The following is a 27,819-nucleotide window of genomic DNA, read 5'->3' on the forward strand; positions in this document are numbered from 1 at the left end:
TATCCATCCCAATAATAATACTTGCAGAGAGAAGTAGGCACTCACCAGCACTGAGAATTGTGCAAATAGAAGACAAAGTTTATTTCAATTCATCAGGACATCAATCATGGTCGACGTTTCGGCCCACCACAGGGGCCTTTGTCAAGACTTCTACACCTGGATACAGCAGCAGCAGACTCTGTCTGCTGCTGTATCCAGGTGTAGAAGTCTTGACAAAGGCCCCTGTGGTGGGCCGAAACGTCGACCATGATTGATGTCCTGATGAATTGAAATAAACTTTGTCTGCTATTTGCACAATTCTCAGTGCTGGTGAGTGCCTACTTCTCTCTGCAAGTATTATATATATATATATATATATATATATATATATATATACTTGGTATATACACATATATATATATATATATATATATATATATATATATACACAGCATGGAATAGCGGAACTCAGAGACTCTGAAATACTGCTTAAAACATCCTTTATTGTGGCATAGTTTCAGGGTTTTATCCTGTCATCAGGCTAAAAAAGGACATACAATGTGCAAACATTTATAGTGTGGGTACGGGGGCTTACCCAGTCAGGTCCCACCCGCATCTGATGCCTTCCGGCGTCCTCCGGTAACTTACCGGAAGTGAGCGGTGACACCTTCCGGTCACCCGGTCCGGTTGGCCCAATCATGTGCACTCCCAGTAGTCATAGCAACAATACATATATAAATGGAACTGTGAAATATATTTAAAAAAAAAACACAAAAAGAGAACATAAATATACATGAATACTGCAATAAAATGTTAACATGTGGACAACGCTAATCATTTCATCAATATTCACACAGCATAATGTTACTTGGCTAGAAATGGTAACATAATATGAAGATACACATAGTATTAGAGATACCATTTATTCAATGAGAATATCCACCTGCTTGGAGAAGTTTCCTCCCTCTATCACCTCCTCTGATATGTATCAGTATATGATCAATTATTTTACTTCTTGTGCTTGCCAAATTATGCTTTGCTTGGAAAATATTAATGATATGATTAGCGTTGTCTACATTTTAACATTTTTATTGCAGTATTCATGTATATCTATATTATCTTTGTTTTTTATATATTTCACAGTTCCTGTATATGTATTGTTGCTATGACTACTGCTAGCACACATGATTGGGAAAAAAACACCAGACTGGAAGATGTCACTGCTCACTTCTGCCAGTGGGCGACTGGAGGATGCCGAAAGGCATTGGATATGGGCAGGACCTGACCTGGTAAGCCCTTGTTCTCATACTATAAATTTTTGCTCATTGTCATCTACTGTATATAATATGTGTCTAATGTCCATTTGTGTGTCTCCAAAACACTGCCATCTGTTGGCAGCGAGTGAAACTACATCTCTTTCTCTCACACGTGCACAAACACATAGGCAATCAAAAAGGTAGCAGACTAGTTTTTGATGCATGTGCGTCGAGTGGGCTTACTAGAATGTTCATATTTAGCCTGATGATGGGATAATACCCCGAAACATTAGCACAATAAAGGCTGTTTTAAGCAGTATTTCGGCCATTCCCTGTTTTGCATACATCGGAATTCCTCCCTAGGAGGGCACCGGAGCACCTACCAATATTACTAATACAGAGTGCCGGACAATTGGACTGACATATAAATATAATTAGAAGAAAAGTTTGGCAATACATCCAGGTTTTAGGAAAACCCCAATAATGCAGCAGTAAAGAAAGAGGCGTCACTCTGGGACTTTGTGCAGTGATGAACTACTGTGGTCTACGCCGCTTTGGGCCTAAACCCGTCATCAGAACACTGATATGTACTGTAGTGACCGTCTTGCTTAAAAAAGACCCAGCCATGGTAGTGGGTCAGCAAATTTGTAGATACTCAGAACTCCCCCCAAGCCCCCCTCCTTCCAGTGCACCACTGGTCATTCCTGTACTCAGCAATCACAACATCCCTGTGTGGACCACCTACCCACCGTTAACCCGGCACTGGGCTGCCTGTACCATGGAGCCATATTCCATTAATTTAGGCTGCAGAATCAATGAGCACCTCCACCCTTCATAGCTCTTTTGTCCACACAGTCAGACCTAGGACCTACTATTACTACCTAACATTCCCTAGTTTCACCCATATGCCGGGCATACATGTACAGATAAAATATCACACCAACAGGCATTTTTTTCTGGCAGCCTCAGACCCGGCAGATATCACGGCCATACACTGTAAGATCTCTCACAGTGTATTGGCCATAATATTTAGGGCAGCGCGGTTGGTGTAATGGTTAGCATTACTGCCTCACAGCGCTGTTATGGGTTAGATTCCCACTATTGTCCTAACTGTGCGGAGTTTGTATATTCTCCCCGTGCTTGTGTGGGTTTCCTCCAGGTGCTAAGCAGAGCAGCGGTGCACCGTGAGACACTGTCCGCACCAAGTGGGATGCGGGACCAACCCAGAAAAAGGGACAGTCCCTCGAATATCGGGACCGTTGGGAAGTATATTGTAGTGAGTAAAGGTTGCACATATTACAAACATCCAGACTAGATGAAAGATATCATTGTACCAGAACTGTAGTTAAGATGGCCATAAGTTAAACAAATTGTTGTTTGTTAACCACAACCATTTTGAGACAAGTGAATGCAACATTTAGGTTCAGCCATATTGTGCAGGGACTGAACTGTATGTCAGAATCTTTTGTGATTTGTGGAATTGGCGAACTCTGCCTGCATTTACAGTATGTACATTCATCCACAAAAGAGGCCAGCATGTTTCCTATCCAAGCAATAAATCTGTTAAGAGAACTCTGTGACAAGTAGATACTGTTCAGTGCTGTGGAATCAAAGATCCCATCCTACTACAGCTGAGGAAGTCCGCTCCCTCATCTCTTCCTCTCCCCCCTCTACCTGTCCCTTGGACCCTCTCCCGGGCTCCCGTCTCCTCAGTACCCTCTCCCCCACTGGCTGCTCCCATCTTGCTCACCTCTTTAACCTATCTCTTTCTACTGGCATCTTTCCCTCACCCTTCAAACATGCTCTGGTCTCTCCTATTCTTAAAAAAACAAACCTGGACCCTTTATCTCCCACAAGCTACCGCCCTATCTCTCTTCTCCCATTTGCCTCTAAAATACTAGAACGGCTGGTTTACAGGTGTCTCACCAGCTACTTGTCTGACCACTCCATCCTTGATCCCCTTCAATCTGGCTTTCGCCCACTTCATTCCACTGAGACTGCCCTAGTGAAAGTCACCAATGACCTGCTGTCAGCCAAATCCAAGGGTCACTTCTCCCTGCTTATCCTCTTGGACCTATCTGCTGCCTTTGACACTGTGGATCACCCTCTCCTCCTCCACACACTCCAAAACATTGGCCTCTCTGGCACAGTCTTCAACTGGTTTTCCTCTTACCTCTTCAACCGTTCCTTCTCAGTCTCTGCCTCTGGCTCTACCTCACCACCTTCTATCCTTCCTGTCGGGGTCCCTCAGGGTTCCGTCCTTGGCCCCCTTCTGTTCTCTCTGTACACCTCCTCTCTGGGTGCACTCATTAACTCCTTTGGCTTCCAATATCACCTCTATGCGGATGACACCCAAATCTACCTCTCCTCTCCTGATCTGTCCCCCACTGTTTTCTCTCAAGTTTCCAACTGCCTCTCTGCCATCTCCACCTGGATGTCTGAGCGATTTCTGAAGCTGAATATGGACAAAACCAAACTCATTATCTTTCCCCCACCCAGAGCTATGCCCCCTACTAATATCTCTATCACTGTTAACAACACCATCATCTCCCCTGTTCCCCAACTCCGCTGCCTGGGTGTCACTCTTGACTCCTCCCTCTCCTTTGCACCCCACATCCAAGCCCTGGCCCATTCTTGCCGGTTCGCAACATTGCTCGCATCAGGCCCTTTCTCTCACAGAGTGCAACTAAGCTGATCATGCACTCATTGGTCATCTCACGGCTCGACTACTGCAATGTTCTCCTCACCGGCCTCGCTCAATCCCAACTGGCTCCTCTCCAATCTGTCCTCAATACTGCAGCCAGGCTTATCTTCCTCTCCCGCCGCTCTAATTCTGCCACTCCCCTTCAACAAAATCTGCACTGGCTCCCATTCCCCTACAGAATCCTCTTCAAACACCTCACACTCACATACAGGGCCATCTCTAATTCCATTGCTCCATATATCTCTAACCTCATCTCCATTCATAAACCTTACCGCCCTCTACGGTCGTCTGACGACTGTCGTCTCTCCTCCACCCTGATCACTGCTTCCCATGCTAGAGTACAGGACTTTGCCCGTGCTGCACCCCTTCAGTGGAACGCACTCCCTCGCTCCATTAGACTCTCCCCGACCTTGCAAAGCTTCAAACGGGCACTGAAAACTCACCTATTCATCAAAGCATACCCGTCCACTGCATAAACCAGATGGTTTTCCGACCCCTTGCCTGTTTACATCCTGCTATCTAACCACCACCCACTTGCTTGCACCTCTTGTAATCTGTCTGTCTCCCCTTCCTACTAGATTGTAAGCTCCTCCGAGTAGGGCCCTCTTCCCTCCTGTCGTCTAAGCCCATTTCTTTTCACATGTCACTCACAGCTCTCCTATACTCCAACACTCAGTGACCATCTTCATCTGCATACTCATCTCCATCATTGGCATCAAGCCTCTAGTTGTATGTTGATTGAGTCCTCACTACTTATATCCAAGCTGTAATGTGTATTGAACTGTGGCGCTCTTTATTTGTACTGTATTTTTGTTATTTATTCAATGTTATGTCAAGCTTGGTCTCCCTGTATTGTTCCTTTGTACGGCGCTGCGAAACACTTGTGGCGCCTTATAAATAAAATTATAATAATAATAGCCCTGGAATGTCATTTTTCTCAACACAATAGTGTTATTCTACAACACTATTGCTGGCGTGCATACAGAGTATTAGTCTGTGCAACTATTGTGCTAATAAAGGAGCATCATTTCTAGATGCAAGAAGTTTTTATTGTATTTGCTTTATTACACCTATTTGTTAAAGGAACTATTGTTTGACAACACTTCAACTTAATATCAAGAAAAAGACTGAAATATTGTAGGGAACTTTATTACTTATTACTATTTGTACTGTTATTTATATGGTGCCACAAGCATTCCGCAATGCCTGACAATACATAGATGAGCAAAAGAACAAAACAAGAAAACAGTGAGTTACAGTACAAATGCAAATTAGGACAAGTACATAGTAAATAAAAGAAAGTGACAGCAGCGGACACTGACGCAAATATAACATGGCAGAGATATATTCTTTATATTCTAGTATCAAACTTTACCATGTTCCTATGGCACTCAAGAGGAATATTGATTGCTAGTTTAGTAATGTATTAAAATGTCTGTTCACTTGTCCATTGACATCTATTAATTATTCTGTGAACTGCCAATTTCATTGGCTCTCCAATGTGTGAGTTTTATTTCGAAGCTGCCTTTTCTCAACTTAACCTCTAAATCCAGAAAATAAAAGGATACAATTCTTGCTGTAAGTTATTCAGTTGGCAGCGAGTTAAAGACCCCATACAATAGTCCAACTTGTCCTTAGGACAAGTCGGACCAGTTAGTCCCTTGACCTCCCTGGGAGGGCTCACTAATGATTTGGCACTTGCGATTTATTGCATGTAAAAAATCTCCCGGGGAATCTGTAGTGGCGGGGAGTGGGCAGTGTGGTCTGGGCATCGGCGGGGGTCCGGGCAGCGGGTTTGGAGTGGCAGCTCAGAGCAAGTAGCGCCATTTGCCACGTGGCAGGGCGAGAAGCGGCTGGTGAATCTGAAAAAATATTTAGAAAAAATGTTTTTTTTTTCAAAAAATTTCAAATTCACCAGCTGCTTCCTGCCTCCCGACAAATGCTGCTACTATCTAACAGCTGCCACTCCGACCCTGCCGCCCGGACCTCCGCCGACCAAACTCCACCGTTGCCCGCCCCCCGCTGCCGCCCTCTGCCGCTGCACATAGGTGTATGCCAGTGGTGCTTCACTGTTGGCACACACCTGGGATCGGATCCAACACATCACGGGTGCTAAAAAGCATCAGCGATGTGCCACTGGTGTGTCTGAGCCAATAAATTTAATGTGCAGCCCGTCCGACCTTCCAACTCCAATCTGATTGGATTGACACGGGACTGCGCATTGGGTCGGAGGGAATGTCAAACACATCCGATTTGGGGCGATCTCTTGGCCCGATACGTCGGAATCGGGCGAAATCGGCCCAAATTGGATAAGTGTATTGGCACCTTTAAGAAGAAAACGAAAATTTGCAGCGCTGAAAAATTCAAAATTAATAAAAACCAATTGGCAGTTGGATTGACTTCACAAATTTATGTAAAAAAGATCATAACAATTTAATAGGCCACATGGCCACACATAAACATAAAATGTTAGAATAAAAAAGCATGGGTATGGTAGCAGAATGGGGATGGACTGGAGTAACTGTCCGTTCCTATATTGCCTAGAATGGTATTTTTAGGACCGCCTTTAGTAACCAGAGCAATAGATATATTTACTGTCCACTTTGCTCACTTGGGGGGGGAATGGATCCTGATGGAATGGAATTTCCCTTGATATGTCCAAAGTCCCTTCTGAATCGAGCGTGGAGTGGGGCTTGCCACTTGGTGTTGGAATAATGCTGGTATTCGGGTCCTTTTTTAGGCTGGTTCGGGCAGTTAAGTTGGCAAAAAGAATAGGTAGAGCCAGTGCTCCTGCTTCTGCTTCCAAGGATAGATGTCCACCTGACGCGTTTCGCTTGAAACAAGCTTTATCAAAGGTATAATGGATGTGGAGAGGTAGGCAACTGGCCTGATATTTATACCCCCCATGCATACTGATTGATACATTGCACCTGGCAACTAATTAGTCAATCCAACATAAAAGATAATCAAAATGATTGTATATGAAGGTGAGGAGGAGACATATACAATAACTTGTCAATGAAATAATTAAATATCTAAAACGATTTTCTATTTACAAGAAATAAAGCATTGAAAAGCGGAGTTTATTTGTTGTTATTTCCGGATATAATATGATTGGGTGGGACCTGAACATGTGACTATGTGAGAGCGAGTCTTGGCTTTAATCTGGCCATTCATATATTCAATTGACATGGAGGCTTGGCTGTTTAGACGCAATAAACGTCACGTGATCGGAGAGGTCTGGCTGGCAAACGTGACAAACGTCACGTGATCGGGATGTAGTAGGAGCCAAATCATACTTGCACTTTAAGAGTCAACATCACCCACCGTGGAAAAAGAATATTCCCAAGGGGCAATATATTCGCCTTCGTAGAAACTGTACCACCATAGAACATTTCAAAGAACAAGCTACTGAAATGACTAAGTCATTTATCAGTAGAGGCTATCCCCAAGGCCTCTTGGACAAAGCTTTACAGGAGGTTTTGGAGATAGATAGAAGGGATTTACTAATCCCAAAAACCCATAAAAAATCAGAGACCCCAACGAAACTTAATCAGGATAAAGAAATAGTATATGTTGGCAAAGTTTAACAGCCACTGCACTGAAATAAAAAAGATCCTAAAAAGGAATTACAATATCCTGAAACAAGACCCTTGCCTAGCAACAAATCTCCCCCCAAAAACAGTTTTTGTCTTTAAAAAAAGTACATCCCTCAAACAGCTATTGGCACCAAGTTGCCTCAAAAAGGAGCAGACTACTGCAAACAAAAGTAAAGAAATTGGCTCAACATGGTTAAATGTTAAGCCAAAGGGCTGCTACAGATGTGGGGGAACCAGGTGTCTCACCTGTCCTCACATTAAAACCTCAAAAAACCTACTAATACCCACCACAGGTAAAACCCATGATTTGGCCTCATTTGTGAATTGTAACACCACATACGTAATTTACGTTTTATCCTGCGACTGTGAAAAACTGTATGTTGGCCGCACAACTAGAAAGCTGAGGGCCCGCTTTCTAGAACACAGACGCAATATTATCAATAAACTGCTAACACACAGTGTATCCAGACACTTTGCTGAATACCATCAGGGCAACCCAGATTGTCTGAGAGTTCTGGGGATAGAACATATTGTACAGACCATGAGAGGGGGGGATAGATATAGAAAACTGTGTAGACAGGAGGTATACTGGATACACCAACTTGGTTCACTGTATCCAGATGGATTAAACGAGGCACTAGAGTTCAATACTGTGATTTAAGAATCCTCCTCCCTTCATTATCAAAATCCCCTCCCCTCCATTCATCATTATAATACCCTCCTCCCCCTCTTCCCCCCCCCCCCCTCCCCACACCATTAGAAAAATAAAAACTATACTGATAGGAATGTTCAATCCTCGTCCATAGGACCAAACAATTATGTTAGTGTATACCTAAGAGAACTTTAATTATGTAATCATGGGATGCATCAAAACTATAGGATGTTATGATTTTTCAGGTTACTCTGGTTATTAGTCTTAATAATAATAATAATAATAATAAAACTTACTACATGTTTTATTATAGAGAAAAGACATGTGGGTAATACATCTAAACCTTAAAGGGTTAATGTATATTTTGTATGCGGGATTTATGATACAAACCACAAGAGGTTAATGTATATTCTGTATATTCTGTCTGTGGAATTACTTATACAAGGGGTTAATGTATATTCAAACCACAAGGGGTTAATGTATATTATGCCTGTGGAATTACTTATGTGTATATATAAAAAATCTTATAACTTCTCGGTTTCAAGTGTGTAAAAGATTAGAAGGACCACATGTATATTTGTGCATTCTGAATATTGGCATTTATGCAAAAAACTATATACGGAAAGGTCATAAACTACATCTCAGTTTAAGCGCTGTTCTAACCCACAATAACATATCTTTGGGTTAGCGTTGCCTAGCAACCATATATACAAATTACGGGATACACAAATGCATTACATGTTTCCTAGCAACATACCAGGAAGTTGCTATCATGCAATATACGTCAGAGAGCAGAACCTGACGTTCGAACTCCCCCACACACATACAGAAGACGGCGGAGGCTCCGTCCTGTATACCTGAAACGCAATCTGCGTGTCAAAACCCGGAAGCACCTGCCACATACACCGCAGGCTCGCTTACGAATAAACCAATAGTATAATCACTACATCCCGATCACGTGACGTTTGTCACGTTTGCCAGCCAGACCTCTCCGATCACGTGACGTTTATTGCGTCTAAACAGCCAAGCCTCCATGTCAATTGAATATATGAATGGCCAGATTAAAGCCAAGACTCGCTCTCACATAGTCACATGTTCAGGTCCCACCCAATCATATTATATCCGGAAATAACAACAAATAAACTCCGCTTTTCAATGCTTTATTTCTTGTAAATAGAAAATCGTTTTAGATATTTAATTATTTCATTGACAAGTTATTGTATATGTCTCCTCCTCACCTTCATATACAATCATTTTGATTATCTTTTATGTTGGATTGACTAATTAGTTGCCAGGTGCAATGTATCAATCAGTATGCATGGGGGGTATAAATATCAGGCCAGTTGCCTACCTCTCCACATCCATTATACCTTTGATAAAGCTTGTTTCAAGCGAAACGCGTCAGGTGGACATCTATCCTTGGAAGCAGAAGCAGGAGCACTGGCTCTACCTATTCTTTTTGCCAACTTAACTGCCCGTACCAGCCTAAAAAAGGACCCGAATACCAGCATTATTCCAACACCAAGTGGCAAGCCCCACTCCACGCTCGATTCAGAAGGGACTTTGGACATATCAAGGGAAATTCCATTCCATCAGGATCCATTCCCCCCCCCAAGTGAGCAAAGTGGACGGTAAATATATCTATTGCTCTGGTTACTAAAGGCGGTCCTAAAAATACCATTCTAGGCAATATAGGAACGGACAGTTACTCCAGTCCATCCCCATTCTGCTACCATACCCATGCTTTTTTATTCTAACATTTTATGTTTATGTGTGGCCATGTGGCCTATTAAATTGTTATGATCTTTTTTACATAAATTTGTGAAGTCAATCCAACTGCCAATTGGTTTTTATTAATTTTGAATTTTTCAGCGCTGCAAATTTTCGTTTTCTTCATTGTTTCACTTTCAGGTCTGACATACCTGATTTTATTGCAGCTGCTTTTGAGTGAAGCGGGTCATATCCAGCGCCCCTAGGGTATTCCTCCCTTGCCACACAGCAGGAAGAGGGACCCAATTCCTTTTTCTATATTGGCACCTTTAGCCTTGCCAGTAGTTTTGCCCCTCTGTCACTCATATTCATTCTTAGATCAACTCAAAAATGCGAGGAAGAAGGAAGAATAGCATTGAAGCAAAGAAGAAAGTCGGCTCCTGATTGGCCGCTAGGCGGCCAATAGAATCAGTCTGAGGAGAGGCGCCGAAGATGAACATCTCTGCGCCTCTCCAGTCCGTGAGCGGGTACCAGCAGCCGGGAGCAGCGCGTCTGGAGCTGAAGATGCCGGGGTTGTCGCCGGGGACCAGGTGAGTAGGATTTCCTTCCTCAGGTACCCCTTAGGATTACTACGGATCCAGGACCCCGGAATCTTCAGCCCAGGAGCCCCGGAACCAGGACCAAGGCCCCGGAACCGGACTATTCAGCCCTGGAGCCCCGGATCCCGGATCCAGGGACTGACCCACGGGCTCAAGGTAGGTAAGTATCAGTATGTGTAGGCTGTGGATGTATTAAACGTTTATTTTTCTGGGTGTCAGTGTGTGTTTTATTTAACTATTTTTTGTACTGTGGAACTACAAGTGCCAGCGGGCCCTTTAATGCCCCGCATGCTGGGACTTGTGGTTCTCCAAGTCTCAGCATGTGGGGTAGGCTTGCTGGGACTCATAGTTCTACAGTAGAAGACAATAGTTTTTATTCTTTTTTTACACTTTTCATCAGCCCGATGCCCACCGCCCAGGGGCATCGGGGACAGCCCCGGACTTTCAGCATGGGCTGGTAAGTCCTGGAGGGGGGGGACCCCTTCTTTGGGGGGGTCCCCACTTCCCCAGGACCCCTGCCCATGCTGACCAGCCAGGGGGATAATGCTTTGGCCGCGGGACCTTATATAATAAGTGTCCCCCGGCTGTGCGTAAGATTTTGGGGATGGGGGGAAAAGGGATATATCCGCACAAGCAGGTGCTACAGCACCAAAAGTTACCCGAAGCGAGACATTATCGATTATAAATCTCAGAGGGGGTGCAGCCAAAGACAATATATGTAACAACAGAAAAAAGGACAGTGAAGAATGTCTTTTTTGTTGGCGCACAAGAGTAATTTTAAGAAGAGTGTATGAGTTAAAATCGTTTTTAATCTTTATTAGCATATGTTTTAAAATAAAACTGTCCGGCTGTGGCATTACCCTGCTGGCTGGTCAGCATGGGCAGGGGTCCTGGGGAAGTGGGGACCCCCCCCAAAGAAGGGGGTGCTGGTTCTTGAAATGCGGGGGACCCCTAGTCATTTTGTCCCCCGTATTTTGGGAACCAGCACCGGACCTTGAGCCTGGTGCTGGTTTACAAAAAAAGGTTTTCGGGTACAATTGCGCAAGAGACGAAAATACCTAAGCTGCTAGGAACAACCCAGACAAGTTATCACCAAAACTTGACAAGAATACACAATAGAAAAAGAATTCTAGGAGTTCCATGCGCTAGGGTAAACAATGTGAATAATACAGTTTAACAATCAAGAAAACTGATAAACTTACACTAAATATTGTATATAGCACAGTTCACTGTGAATCCTGATATGTCCAGTGAATTCACTTGACTGTTACTTGTAATCCTATAATGAAGAGAGACACATCGTGCAGACACCTTTTGTTAAAGGGGAGGGCAGATTCTTTTAAATGGATGCACTCCTGATGAAGGACTATATTGTCCGAAATGCATTGAGCAAACCATACCCCTGGCTGGAGAGAATTTGACGCTATTACTGGGAGAACATCTCTGACCCGCCGAGCACACCTTTCATTGGCTTCCTGTCATTTAAGCTGTTTGTGAAATTCATCTGCGGTTGGGTGAGATCATCCCATTTCTGTTTCACCTGCTGGTGATGATATGCCCATTTTTATCCTATGTTTGTGAGTGCATCCTTTTAAATAAATTGTACCCCCCTTTATCAAAGGTGTCTGCACGATTTGTCTCTCTTCTCAGTAGGAGTCCAAAAACGACATTTGAAGGTTGGGTGTCATCACCTCATTCTTATATCACCCAGGGCCGGATTAACAATGGGGCTGATGGAGCTACAGCTCCAGGCCCATTCTCCAAATAGGCCCATTCTGTAGCTGAGGACCAGAGCTTTCCAACGAGCCCAGCCCCGTGTCGGTAGCCCCCCGGGAACCGGAGATACCGACAGGCAAACCTGGAACGTTTTCCCCATAGGATAACATGGGACCCGCTCATTCCGACCTCCACCCGATTCCAACGGCTGCCAGTTCCCCCTCCGGCATCACAGAAGCTTGAGGTTGATCTCAGTCGAACCCAAATTGCTGGGCCTTCAATCTGATACCTGGTCCATATGGGTTCATTGGTTCTACAGATATTGCGGGTAAACCAATTTTTTTTAATTTCTGAAATGTAATTTCATGGCTGTTCATGTTGTTTGACAGATTTCTCTGGAACCAAATGGCCCAGTTTCACGGGACCAAAATCATTTGAAGCCTACATGTAAATTCCAGTCAGTTGATTCCGAAGATGTAAAGAGTGGGTGGGTGTACAGTGCTAGGTTTGTCTGAAAAGAATATACACTACCACATGTATATATATACGTATGACATTTATTAATATACAGATTAATAGTAAATGAGAGCTCTCATAAAAGATTTACAGAAATAGAAAAATATTTTTAAAAACAATTTGATGTTTTCTTTTCGCGCTGTACACCCACCCACTCTTTTCGTTTTCTATAATTGGGAGAATTACACACTCCCCGTACAGCAGCTTTGATTGTGCCTGAGGTTCATCCCCCCCTCTGATTCCGAAGATGTAGCTGGTTGTTTAAAGGGGGGCGGGGGTTGTTTTCTCTCCCCCTCACACAAAAAAATGCAGGGACTAGGCTGGTGTAAAACGGTCCAGTCCGGGAATGTCCCTGCATGATCTTGGGGCCATATTCCCGGGTAAATCCCTGCATTTTCTGGTGTGAAAGGGGTATTATTTCAAATAGCTGGGACATGCAGTGCTCTGAATACAGCCAGGCAGCCCCCTGCTCTCTGCCCAGCTGTCAATGGCTGTCATTTCTGCCCGGCGGCGGCTATCCCCCAGTTACCGCAAGCATGTATTCCCCCTTGGCAATGAGCATGTAATCCCACATGGCAATGAGCATGGAACCCCTGGCAATAAGCATGGAACCCCTGGCAATGAACATGTTGGTAAGCAACACTTAAGTAGCATAATTTTTCATAGGCATTATGGTGTTTGGCATAATACTGTACGTAATGGAGAATATGGTGTTTGGCTTAACATGTAATGGGCATTATGGTGTAAATTTGTAATGCGCGCCTTCAACCCTATTTATGAAGCATATTGTGCATTATTGCTCAATCTGTTTGGTATAATAATGTGTATTTTGGCTCAATCCATGTGGCAAAATGTGTATTTTGCCTTAATCTGTGTGGCATAACGTGAATTTTGACTCAATCTGTGTGCCATAGTGTGAATTTTGGCTCAGTCAGTGTGAATTTTGACTCATTCCATGTGGCACAATGTGTAAGAGGCAAGTACAGTATAAGGGGGTTACTATTGTGTTGCATGATTTGTATAAGTGGTATATGGTGTGGTAAATTTAGGTAGCCACATAAAAGGTGCTGAAATGTTGTCTACCAAGTTTCGGTTTTCAGTATTTTTTTATGACTGCAGTGCTGCCTCACCCTGCAAGTATCTTAGAACATCGGTATCCTGCATGTGCACCTTTGGAGGGCACCCGCCAATATATCTCCCTGCATTTTTCTTATGCCAGCCCCCTGCCTTTTCCAGGCATATATAATTAGTTGAAAGTATTTACACAAATACAGACACACCCATGAGCAGACCACCCAAACAGAACACTGGTTATGCCCCCCACATTATTAGGTGCTGGCCACAACCCCTATTATTGTGCATAATAAGAAAAAAAGAAGAGAGGATTTTGAGCTGCGCTTGATGAAAAAATGTATAAATGGGGTTAAATTAAGGCGAAGTAAAAAATGGGGGATTGGTTGATCTAGTACAATAAATCCTTTTGTACTAGATCAACCAATCCCCCATTTTTTACTTCGCCTTAATTCACAGGTTTTTTAACCCCATTTATACATTTTTTCATCAAGCGCAGCTCAAAATCCTCTCTTCTTTTTTTCTTGTTTATTCAGTACAGGACCAACTATCCTGTCTCAGAGCAGCAGCTAGGGAAACACAGCTCTAGCCAGGCGCACCTGCACCCAGACCCACCTAGTGTGGTCGGGGTCACCCCCACATTTTTTCTATTGTGCATAATAGGCCATTGATAATTTTCAGCTCCAGGCCCATTTAGACCTTAATCTGGCTCTGATATCACCTATGGGTGACGATATGCCTGTTTATATCCTACGCTTGTGAGTGCATCCATTTAAAAGAATCTGCCCTCCCCTTTTACAAAAGGTGTCTGCACGATGTGTCTCTCTTCATTATAGGATTACAAGTAACAGTCAAGTGAATTCACTGGACATATCAGGATTCACAGTGAACTGTGCTATATACAATATTTAGTGTAAGTTTATCAGTTTTCTTGATTGTTAAACTGTATTATTCACATTGTTTACCCTAGCGCATGGAACTCCTAGAATTCTTTTTCCTGGTGCTGGTTTCACTAAATCAAGGGGACCCCTATTTGTCGGGGACCGTGATTTTATGTCACCAGCACCGGGTCAATGAGCCCGGGGCTGGTTATGCTCTGGCGGGGGACCCCGCGCTGTATTATTTTTTTTTTTAAACTGTTTAACCCTTTTTTTCAAACAGAACCCTGCACAGATCTCAATGATCTGTGCAGGGTTCTGGCTAATTCGCCCATCAGAACCTGGTCTGATTTTTGGGCGAATTTTAGACACATTTATACAAATCGCGTACCATTAAATATGATTTATACAAATCGCGTACCATTTTCAATGTGAAAACATCTGGATGCGGTATGCTGCGAAAAACAGCCACCGCATTTCCAGAATGTCAAATTTGTTGGCCAAAATCGCACTTTTTTCACATTTTCGCAGCTCATTAAATATGCGAAAATGGAAAAACATGCGATTTCGGCCGTTTTTTTGCGAAAAAAAAATCGCAAAAAAAAATACGCATTCCATAGAATGTCACCCATAATGTTCTATATTTGTTATTTAGCAGTCCAAAATTCACCTGCATATACAGATCACTTCAGCGAGCATGATGCTTGGTCACATTTCCCAACAACAATAAAGTGTACCTCCACCCTCTTTTGCCAGTAGTATTTTGCATATTATAAAAACTGCCTAACTGCCATGGTACATGCTGTGTTTGGGAAATGAGTTAGAAGCTGATTGTCTGATCCTTTATCACTCTTTATCAGTCTCATCTAATTTTTATCACTTGTTAAGGCTTATCACATTTGACTTGTATCCAACACACCAGTTTAAAAATCTATTTCTTTAATTTCTTTAAAACCCAATACCCTCTCCTACCCTCTTCCAGGCGGAAGAAGACACATCCGTAGTAGGAATCCTAGAGCAACCAGGGACATCAAAGAGGTTTCTTCTTGCAATCGCGCCATAAGGGGGGATCTGGTAGACCTAAAGGGTAGAAAGAAGAATTACCTCATGATATTTTCTATAAATAATTATATATGAGATTTGCCATATGCATTGGAGTGTGTTTTTATATTTGGATTCAATTTTCATTATAATCTCACGTCAAAGTTGAACATTTTTCTATATCATTTCTATTTCTGGGATTGCGCTATGATTTTTATGTTATATTGTACATTAACTATATTTAGAACTGAACTAATCCACATGACCACCATATACACCTGGCGGGTTGCTACTAATCCCCATCAGCAGTATAGCGTGTATGACCACAACAGCATGGCCTGGCCCTCTTAACTATGCAGTGGCAGTCAGGCCAATAGCCAATTCTCCCTCACAGAACAATTAGACACCACCAGCAAGGCATCTCTTAAGTCACCCTACTTATGGCCAAGAGTCAATGTCCTTTCCTTGAGGGTCAACATGCAAATAAACCTTATAGATGAAAACCTTTCAATTTAGTCCATGACTAAATTTAGCCTATGTTTTGAATGCTTTGACTGAGAATCTACCCGGCTTTGAATGAGAACGGAGGTTAAAGCGTCTCTTGGCTGAGGGAGAGGGCTGTTCGCACTCCAACAAATGATTTTGCAGTTAACATTAACAGCACTGTGTTGAAGAAGCTGGTTACTGATATGGATAGGTATGAGTTGTTGATATCGTGGTGAAAGTGGAGGACATTATTCATTACCCTGAGGAGTTTCTGCATACTCTGAACCCAACAGGAATAACACCTTATGTACTCTATCTCAAGGTCGGCACCCCATTAATGATTTTACGCAGCTTGAATACACCGCGGGGCTCACTGCGCTTCGGGCTCGCCACACTATATATCGCACGCATAGTGTGACACTAAAAGTGCACATGTCATGCGATGCGATTTACTTACACTGAATAGCCCACTAAGCAAATAGCTTAGTGGGCGCCCAACTAACATATAAGTACCGTAATTTATATAGTGCACACATATTCCGCAGCTCTTTACAGAGATTTATTGGTATTAAAAAGTTACTATATGAAAGAGAACAGGATACAGAAAGGAAAAAGAAGGGATATGAGGGAAGCACACATACTGTGACTAAAGTTGATTCTATATAAATGAAAAACAAATGTATGTCTATAATACTACTACTAACAATCAGTGAATTACACAGATTATTATGGTCCAGCAGAAAATAAAACAGAATAGTGAAATGATAATAAAATTGAGATTGAGGATGATACTGAAACGGAGACCGGTGACATCATCACTTGCTATCAAACATAGGAAAGAGGCAGAGTTAACATAAATTTTAATCTAGAAGAACAACATTCAGTCAAGAGATACCAGCGTATTATGGGGTTGGAAGCCTTGCCATTTCGTGATCACAATGACATTGAACATTTTGTTCTATTTGATCAATTGACGTAACCTTTGGTGATCATCAATGTTGAGCAATTACGATTTTTGAAGTTATCAAACTATGGCCCATTATATATCTGTCATTATTTAATAGGTTTCCAGGAAACAAATGGAATAATGCCAAATTTGGCGTTGGAGTAATCGGTACTTTTAGATCAATTGAAATGGGGGCAAAGACCTCCAACCAAATCTAAAAAGAGCTGGGCATACCCAGAATATAGGATAGAGCCCACGTTGCCACATTTAGAATTTGACAGACTAATTTTATGTACTGTAGTAGAACTGAAGTAAAATACAGATGGTGAAGTAATTTAAAGAATTGTTCCGAATGGGAGATACATTTAAACACTGTAAAACCATTCTTAAAAATTATATGCCAATCATCTGCATCAATAGATTCGGGCAGATCATTTTCCCATTTCAATAAAGAAGAGTATTTTGGTAATTATAGAGATTCAATTATAAGGGTATACCACCAAATAATACTTCCTTTGCTATCTGCTAGTACATTTTTACCATGTATATACAGAGAAAAAGTGTATACAACAAGGGGTGCTGAAATTACACTTAATCGCCAGTGCTGGAGTTGAAGATACTTGAAGAAATCCATGTGGAAGAGAGGTAATATTGGTATTTACTGGTTCGTACTGTTCCAAATTTGGCCACTTCCCCGATGTTCCGGGTCTGCGCTTGCACAAACTCAGGGATCGAACGGCTTCGGCGAGTTTCACCGAGGGCCAGGGGCGGGCAGCAAGGGAACTCCCAGCGTATTATGGGCATCCCCATAAAAATGCTGGGCATTCCCCTGCACATGGTGTGGTGATGCCTGCTCGGCGCGGGCAGCTGACATCACATGATATCAGCGCCTGCCACCAATTCGGTGGATAGCGGGCTTCTGAAAAGTAATTTTGGACAGTGACCATTAAATTATATCTCCTCCATTCAGCAGCATGCGAGGAGATGTGCTCATCTACACATCTGCTTGCATGCTAGCGATGGGATTCAGGCACCGGGGGGCGGCCATTCGACTGGGTGACGTTTACCTGTTCGCTAGGCTGCGAACACATGGAGACTAGTGAACAGGTCTGAATCAGGCCTTTCATTTGTAAAAAAGACATCAAAGTTCCCAAGGAAGTAGCCTCAGCAAGAGAGACAATGCCTTGGGAAATCCATGGAGCGAACGAAAGATTGGAAACTTGAGAGGCTAAGAAAGAGAGCTGAGTACAGTGTAATGAAATATCAGTAAATAGTCCAACAACTTTCAGCTATGTTTTATACGTATTTAGGACAGAGGAGACCCAAACAAATGGATGCATACTATATTAACCGATGGAGGAAGCCACAAACAGTTCATAATGGGAAGCAGAGAAACTAAATTGTGCTCTAAAGTCACCCATAACTTAGGAACAACTGTTGCAAACTAAGGCTCTTATTCTCGTCGACTAGGTAAGCCGCCTTGAAACCCGCCGAATCAAACCTCCCCCCCCATGCAGTATCCCCTCGCAACCATGCTTAGGAATGTGTCCCAAAGACACATCCCCTAACATGTCCCATTGGTGGAGAGATCATTTGATAGTCGCCAGCCATTGAATGATTTCTTCAGGCCACGTAAAGACAATATGACATCAGCTTCCCGCCCCCCGACACACCTCCTCCCACCTGCATTCCCATGGGTGACACCCGGGATCGCTGTCCCTCACCCTCAACCCGCAGTGCCAAGGGACATTGTAAATCGTTGCGGCCGTTCGCACACTGGACTTTCGCAAGCACACAAAAGACCTTGCGCATGCGCAGTCCATCAACTATCGGAACGGGGCCGAATGGATCAGAATGACTCCCTGAGCTCCAACATGAAAGAGAATGCTTGCAAGTTGGTAGTAGTGGAGGTCTGTATACACTATCCCTATAGATAAGCTTGCGAGCAGGGCCCTCCTATCTCTATGTTAGTTTGTTTCTATCGTTTGTTAAATTACTGTTGTTTCCAATTGAAAAGCGCAACGGAATATGCTGCGCTATATAAGAAACTGTAAATAAATAATTAATAAATACAGGACACCCCCTTCCCATTTAGCTAGGGATAGAATTTTTTGTAATAGTCTTCTTCCCCTTCCAAATATACATAATAAGGTAAAATTAAATGTGCGTGAGCATCTCTGATGTGAGTGCGCCCTGTTCGCCAGCTGGTGTGGGATGGTGGACGTTGCGCCGGGAGCCGCTCAGGTGAGAGCAACTCCATCTGTATCAGGAGAATGGTTCTAAACAAGTTTAAAATTGTAGGCAACATCTCCAGTATTTTTTATTTATATTTTATAATAATTGTGAATTTAGATTTAAGAAAGCCTGTAGCATAATTTTTTTTTAAAATAGATTTTGGAAAAGCATATCAAATAAATATTTAATTTTTTGTTTAAATATTGTATCATTTTTCATAAACTGCATGGCATTTTCCAATTAAGAGAATGAATAATTAGTAAACCGTATGATTAGTTTGATCTGTTAATGGTGAAGTATACAAATACATACATACAGTATTCTGTAATAAAATTGTGTTTACTTATTGCAAATAGGGCAGTCACAACATTTGCACTGGTCAATCTAAAATTAACATATACAGTACATACATACAAATGTACCATTAAACATATTAGGGCCTGATTCTAACAAGAATTAAGGGACTGGTTCACTAGAGGACACAGAGGAGGCAAGCCCAGCGCATGCAGCTCAAACTCAATTGCAGTTTGATTGGCAGTGGTTACCCATCTGCAATCTAACATGGGGAGTCATTCAGATCGCTGGACTGCAAATTTGTGATCAGGTCATTTCTGCCCAGCCAGAGTGAAATCCTGCCCTGTGCAAGCCTGCAAAATGCTTGCAATTAGCTGCAAATCCATTCGAAACCCCTCACTATCAAATTATTTTTTGAGTGTGCGCAGTCTCCACGTAGCCCAGGATCTATTCGGCCAGTGCAATAGAAACAGGCTGGTTGGTGACAGAACTGGCATCACATTCCCTCTCTGAAATTGCTTGGTCATGCCTATGTTTTGGCTGACCCCAGGGCCGGCGCTACCCGCTCAGCAAAGCCTGCAAAGCAGGTAGGCGCCGGACCTGAGAGGCGCTCCCTGCTCCCCGCCGAGTGACAGATTTAGGGGGCACCTGTTTCATTAATTGTCCCCAGATGCTTTAAAAGACATGTAGAGTCCACCGCATCTCTAGCTATTTCACATGACAGCGGCACAGGCACCTTCCCTTGCTGCCTGCACACTCACTTTTTTTCCTCTCCCGGCGGCTCCTCAGTCAGGCATGCAGCTTAGTGTAGCCTACAGAGCACCGATCAGCATCAGTGGGGGAGCGCCGATCAGCATCAGCGTGGAGCTCCCCCTCTGTGTCCTAGGCTCGGCGCTCTGCAGGCTGCACTGTGCAATGTGCCTGACTGAGGAACCGCCGAGTTAGGAGAATAGAAACAGTGAGTGTGCGGGCAGCAAGGGAAGGTGCCCATGCCGCTGTCCCTGCATGTGAAAGAGGTAGAGCGGCGGTGGACACTGTGTGCACTGTGCAGGAGGTTGACGCAGTGTCGCTGTCACTGCTTGCGGAGGAGGGACAGCAGCTGTGGACTCTACTATTAAAGCAGGGTGTACAAGAAGGGTGGAGATCTGCGGCAAGGCATCACTGCTGGACCCCTGGTAGGTCTCTGTCCCTGCATCCCCCCCCCTGGTCCCTGTGGCCCCCCAGTCCTTGTCCCTGCGCCTCCCCCCTGGTCCCTGCATCCTACCCTAGTCCTGCATCTTCCTGGTTCCTGTGTACCCCTAGTCTTTGTTCCTGCATCCCCCCAGTCCTTCATCTTCCCCCGGTCCCTGTCCCTGCATCATCCCCTGGTCACTGGGTCACTGTCCCTGCATCATCCCCCGGTCCATATCCCTGCGTCATTCAGCGGTCCCTGTCCCTGCATCCCCCCCCCCCCGGGTCCCTGCGTCCCCTCCGGTCCCAGTCTCTGAGTCACCCCTGTCCCTGCATCCCCCGGTCCCCGTCCCTTCATCCTCCCTGTCCCTGCATCCCCCCCTGCCCTGATCCCTGCTTCCCCAAATTATATGTAAAGTTTGGCTCAATCCATGTGGCAAAACGTGAATTTTTTTTTAGATCCATGTAGCATAACATACATTTTATCTCAATCTGGGTGGCATGACCTAAATTTTGACTCAATCTGGGTGGCATGATGTGAATTTTGGCTCAAACTGGGTTGCATGATGTGAATTTTGGCTCAAACTGGGTGGAACGATGTGAATTTTTGCTTAATCTGGGTGGCACTTTCGTTGTGGCATAAAGGTGCCCATGCACAGAGCGATCCTGTTTTGCGAGGTGATAAGCGGTCCCCCACATCGCAAAGCACAATAAGTATGCTGCACGTACTTTTTTAACTAGATCGCACCGCATCTATGTCAGAACGACGCTGCTTTAGCGCATCAAATATGTTTTAACTAGATGCAACGCGATCTAGTTCAAAATGCACAGAGCACATCGCTCCATGTATGGATACCTTAACGTGAATGTTTGCCATCCGGGTGGTATAATGTGATTTTTGACTAAATTTATTAGAATTTAGGCTCATTGTGTGTCGCATAATGTTTAAGGGGCAAGTATTATGGGGTCTTCTATTGTGTTTTATAATGTGTATAAGAGGTATATGGTGTGGCACACTACACTCAAGAACATGCCCCTTTAAAGTGGCCACGCCATTTTTCTGGAGCGCGCCTTCGCCAAGCGCATAGCAACATCCTTCACGTTTCCATACCCCCACTTTCAAGTTTCCACTTCAACCCCTGGTGGACATTGTGTGTAACTTGCACTACTCTGGTTGTTATGTGTAAGCCACATTACTATGGGCATTATATGTAAAAGGAACTATTACTGTTGGTATTATATATAAGGGGAACTATTGTGTTGCATAATGTGTATAAGGGACACTAGTGTGTGGTGTAATGTAAATAAGACTACATACAGTGTAATATGAATAAGATTATGCTACTGTGTGCTGTAATGTGAAAAAACACTCATTGTGAGAACATACCCCCTTTTTTATTGTGCGTACCTCAAACATGCACTGTCTCTATTATAAGGTATGGGAGGGAGGGCGCAAATTTATAGTTTGCAGGAGGGCGCCCAACACCCTAGCACCGGCCCTGGCTGACCCCCAGTAAATGGGCGGGTGATTCCCACAAATGATTTCTTTTAATTAACTTGTGTATGGGTAGTGAGCCGTACGCATGAGCAGTCGATCAATTATCACCCAGCCTGCAAATTCCCAGCTGTGTGATCATGTCTGAATAACCCACATAGTTTTACCCAAGATTTATCTGTCCAATATTGTCTGGTGGAATCTGGTAATGTATGAGAGCGAATGACAATCCACTCTTTGCTCCAAAATACTGAAAAATACTGGAAAACAAACTATGGTTGTTCATACAGTGTTTTTACATTATGCGATAATTGTTAATGATATGTACACTAATTGGTTAAGGCATATTGGTTAATGTGTACTGTACATACTATGCGCATAAGTGCGCATGCCTTAGAATGCATGCATGAGCCCAAAATCTGCAATTACAGGTGGGGGGTGGCAACGACATGATGGGGGCGGTGACCGACCATTTTGTGGGAGTGTTTTGGACAATGAAGTCATCTAGAGGCTACTTGGGGAGGGCTGCGGTGGCTGTGTGCCATCACATGCAGCCGGTGCGACCCAAACATGGCCGGCTTGTGTCTCTGGCTTTGTAGTTAGGTTGCGCAGCCATAGGACAGCTAATAATGTGTGTGTTTGTATAGTGAAGAGCTTGCACTTTGACAATGTGCACACCAAATTTAGCAGGCACATCAGGGCGGCCCAGGTGAGCGGGGTGGCCTTGCACTGGGATGGGCACCTGAGCTCCAGCAGTTATTTTGCTAAATTACAAGTTATGCGCCGCCGCTGCTGTCCCTCTGCCTCCGGCAGCGCTGCTGTCAGTGACAGCCCCGGAGGCTCCAGGACACAGCAGGCAGCAGCCATGTTCTCCGGCAGTAGCCGGGCGGACAAGGCGGAAGTGTCGGGCCCGTTGCTAGGCAATGGCCCGAACTTCTGTCCTGAGCTAATGGCCACTCGCATCAGGCGGACGATGACATCACACGCCGCAGGGTGGCGATTTTGAAATATAAGGCAGGCGTCTCCTGGGCACAGATGCCGGTTATAGTTCTGTGTGCCTCAGTGGTTACTATTAAGTGTTCCCGTTTCCTAGGTTCCTGTCCTGCGTCCTGTGTGCCTTCCCAGTGCTGTGCCTCAGTCAGCTTGTCCAGGTTCCAGCTTCAGCCTGTCAGCTTGCCCAACTCCTGTGCTTCCTGTGGATCCCGTCTCCCAGGTAAGTCAGGGGTTGTGTACATTTATTATGCTTTCTGGTACTACCTTGTGCATTGTTGCGCTTCTTGCTTTGTACTCACTTTTGCCATCCTGTGTATTGTTACATATTCTATTTAATATTTCCCGGTACCATCTTTTATCATTGTTGCTTTCACAGGGGGTCCTGTGGAACCTGGCTCCCAGATTCCTTCCAGAGGCCCGTAGACTCTAGGGGTATTCCACTCTTCCCCCTGCCTTCTCCCCTCCTCGGTGGACGCGTTGTCCCTCGTAAGACCTGATGGCATCGGCGTTGGAGCCGGCATAACCAGTTCCTTCAAAGGCGGCTGTTAAAGTTGAAGCCTAGCACTGCACACGGCCACGGGTACAGGCAACAGAGTATAGGGTTCCAGCTTGGTGGTAGCCTCCTAGAGTCCTAACATTACAACTCTTTGTCATTAATGATGTGTACTCGCTCTGGTCGTTAACCACCCCCCTGTCGTCTGTACAAGCAGTCAACAACAGCATGCTCATGGGTGTGGCCGCTGAACAATTTTGGTAATGTTCAGTGTGTACAGTGATCGCGAAAACCTAAAAAAAATGTGGGTCCCTGGGACCCCTCACTTACAAAATCGGGGTCCTACCTGACCTTTTCTGGGTCCCAACGGAATAAAGCCTCCTCTCTCCTCCCCCCGTTATGCCCATTATGCCACACACCGTTATGCCCATTACACATTATGCCACACACTGTTGTGCCCATTACACCACAAAGTTATGCCCATTACGCATTATACCACACCGTTATACCCATTCCAAAACATGCCACACACCATAATGCCCAGTACATATTGTGCCGCACACCATAATGCCCCAGTACTCAGTATACATTCTGTAATATATGTTGCACCATCTCTGAAAGGGGGCACCCAGCCTTCCCCTGGGACCCTTAGTGCTGCATATGCTACAGCAGACAGGTGTGCAGACTCACTTATCCAGTCTGGCCAGCAGGTTCTCCTCTGTGTCATTACTCCAGGCTCTTCTTTACTCACTTGGAGGCAGTGGTGCAAGTAGAAAAAAAGGCTCAGTGGAAAAATGGGTGTGGTCATATGACACAATGGGGTGTGGCTACATGACAAAACTTTATGCCCCCCAGTGCTAGGTATGCCCCCAGTGCCACACATATATGCCCCACGGTGCAAGATATGCCCCCACAGTGCTAGTTATGCCCCCAGTGCCAGATATGCCCCCCACCGTGCTAGTTATGCCCCCAGTGCCAGATATGCCCCCCACAGTGCTAGTTATGCTCCCACAGTGCTAGTTATACCCCCAGTGCCAGATATGCCCCCCACAGTGCTAGTTATGCCCCCTGTGCCAAATATGCCCCCACAGTGCCAGATATGCCCCCACAGTGCTAGTTATGCCCCCAGTGCCAGACACATGCCCCCACAGTGCTAGTTATGCCCCCAGTGCCAGATATGCCCCATAATGCCACACATGCCCCCAGCGCCAGTTAAGCCCCCAGTGCCAGATATACCCCCACAATGCCACATATGCCCCCACAGCCCACAGTGCCAGAAGCCAGCAGCAGCAGCACAAGTAACTCACCCTTCTGGTGTTCCCTCTCCTCCCCTGCCGCTGCTGCTTCTTCCGGGGACAGGGGAGCGCATCACGCGTCTCTCCTTCCCCAGCTTCACTGTGTCTGGGCCGCCAGCCAATCATACCTCGCGGGCTGGCTCCTGATTGGCTGCCGGCCCACAAGCTATGATTGGCTGAGAGCCCAGTCACAGTGACACAGGGAGGGGAAGGAGAGATGCGCAATGCGCTCCCCTCGGCTCCCTTCCCCTCTGCTCCAATGGCAGCAGTGGCGGGGTGGCGGAGACCCGCTGCTCAGACCCTGCCTGTCACACTGCTGCTGCTGATCTCCGGCGCCAGGCGGCCAATCAGGACGAAGTGCGTCTCGGGGGACCCGCCCCTTTCATAAAAGTGAGTCCCTGATCTTTGATTAAGGGTAAAATACACGCTATAGCGCATATTTGCGAACCCTGTATGCATTATATTGTGTACCATGAGTTCAAGGTGAAAATTATTAATGACAATAAGGGTTATTCAGGCCTGATCGCTGTTGTGCAAATTTGTACAGTGACCGGTTGTTCAGATCACAGTACCCATGCGCGATGCCAAACAGCAACAAAAAGTAGCAATTATTTTAAATCACAAGCTGGCTGCAGTTTGACTGAAAGGAAGCCGGTATTTTGGGGGGGTGACTGTATGTTACCTTGGAGTTAGGGTGGCCAATCCCGGGATCGGGATCGGCGGGATCCCGGTATTTTGCCCCCAAAAGGCCGGGATTTCAATCCCGGGATTGGAGTTTCCAATCCCGGGATTTCGAGATTAGACTGCGCATGCGCAGTCTAATGCCAGGCAGCGTCTGAGCACCCGCTCAGACGCTGCCTGGCTTCTCCCGGCACCCGGCAGAGCATACTGCGCAGCGTGACCTCTCAGCGTGACGAGGTCACGCTGCGCAGGCAGGGCAGGCAGGTCATTCACGTCACGCCCGGCAGCACCACGCCGCTCGCCCGCCCGCCCAACTAGCCAGCCAGCAGGAGCATACCGCGCAGCGTGACTTCTCAGCGTGACGAGGTCACGCTGCGCAAGCAGGTCACTCACGTCACGGGCGGCAGCATGAAGAAGCCGCACCGCGCCGCTCACCCACCCGCCCAACTAGTCAGCCAGCAGAAGCATTAACTACCCGTCCCCCAGCCTGGCTCCTTAAGATAACCGCCCATCCACCCACCCGGCAACCCAGCTGCCCCTGCATGGATGTAAGTAATTGCGGGGCAGCCAGGGCATTTTTCTATTAGGAAAGCCAATCCCGGGATTGAGCATTTTTCAATCCCGAATCCCGGGATTGAAAAAATGCCCCGGGATTGGCTTCCCTACTTGGAGTGTCTGGGAAAACGCAGATGTGCATAGGCGTTCTCATGGAGGGTGACATCATCTACGGCCTGGATCAGCCTGTTTCTATAGCACAGTTACAGTCTGGGTTACACACACAGACTGCACACACTGGGAAAATCATTCCATGGTTAGTCATTAGTGAGGCATACTTGCCTACCCTCCCGCATTTAGCGGGAGTCTCCCGTTTTTTTAATCCTCCTCCCGCTCTCCCGCAAATCCCTCCGTTCCTCCCGGTTTTTGTCCTATTCCCCAAAGAAATAGACTGCGCATGCGCAAGCTATGTTTCGGGGGCGGGGACCTAATGCGCAACGTCGTGACGTACCGCGGAACTGTGTGGGAAGCCGTGGTGCGACAGCAGGTCTGAACAGGAGCAGCTTCCACGAGCGGCAGCAGCAGAGTGAGCAGGAGCCGGCGGGAAGTGCACGGAGTAGGAAGGCAGCGCGGAGACTGTGACATTTTGACTGTGCGTGGCAGCAGGAGCTGGGACCAGCAGTAAGTATACCAGCAGGGGGGGGGGGAGCTTCTGCAGACTGTCCGTGTCCAGGGTCAAACAGTGGGTAAGATTTCCCGCACTCTGGGGGTGGGGGGGTGTTCTGGTGTGTGCAGGGAAGGAGCATAAGCATACTGTCCGTGTCCAGGGTCAAACAGTGAGTAAGAGCTCCGGCAGCAGGACAGAAAATAAAATCCTGAACAGCAATGCAAACCCCCGTCCACTCACTAGCTGCTGACCTCAGCTACACTGTCTCACATCAACAGTGAGCCCCAGCTGTCTGAAAGCCCTGCCATTTCACACAAAGCTGCTGAAACCCCACCCTCTCAGAGCCGCACCAAGCTAGTAAAACAATCATGTCTGGTGCCACACTTTGTGTGCTGTGTTCTTATCCGTGGGCTCCCTTTATGTGTGCCTATGTACTGTAGGCAATAAACATACTGTATGTGTATATATCAGATCCTCAAAAGCAGAAGTCTGTGCACACTGACCACCCGATTATCCTTTCAACTTTCTATATTTTTCAAACACTCTCTCATCCGGCTGGACCCTGTGACATTGCCCCTGCGCTGCTAGATGCATCAGGGGCTGACACGTGCCCGACCCGACAGCAGAAGTGTTCTTTCTCCCAAAGCAGTTAACCAGGCAGCCATAGACTTGGATACCAACACAGAGTGTACCTGTATACCCTACAGAGGACTTAACCCCAAAGATAAGATAGGGGGCCAGACTAGTAACCTGAGAGATAATCCAGGGTGAATATCTGGTATGGTACACGTCGGGTAGGTCCAATCAATGGTAGATGCCGAGGAGCAACCTACTGCGGGAGTTACTCC

At 45.5% G+C, this 27,819-nt stretch overlaps 1 protein-coding gene across 3 annotated transcripts in view; it reads right to left on the minus strand.

Annotated features, from left to right (window-relative positions):
• The window catches only part of GABRA3 (gamma-aminobutyric acid type A receptor subunit alpha3), a 381,172-nt gene that overhangs the window by 303,272 nt on the left and 50,081 nt on the right, over nt 1-27,819 (minus strand). For 2 of the 3 annotated variants that reach the window (XM_083159070.1, XM_083159069.1), the window contains exon 2: nt 15,653-15,760. The exons of the other annotated variant lie outside the window; for it this stretch is intronic. In XM_083159070.1, coding sequence (XP_083015196.1) covers nt 15,653-15,741 — 89 coding nt within the window. In that variant the 5' untranslated portion in view covers nt 15,742-15,760. The remainder of the gene's footprint in view (nt 1-15,652; nt 15,761-27,819) is intronic. 3 annotated transcript variants of the gene reach the window in all.

This window comes from Crinia signifera, chromosome 9, assembly GCF_055691185.1.
Source record: "Crinia signifera chromosome 9, ASM5569118v1, whole genome shotgun sequence".
Classification (NCBI taxonomy): domain Eukaryota; kingdom Metazoa; phylum Chordata; class Amphibia; order Anura; family Myobatrachidae; genus Crinia; species Crinia signifera.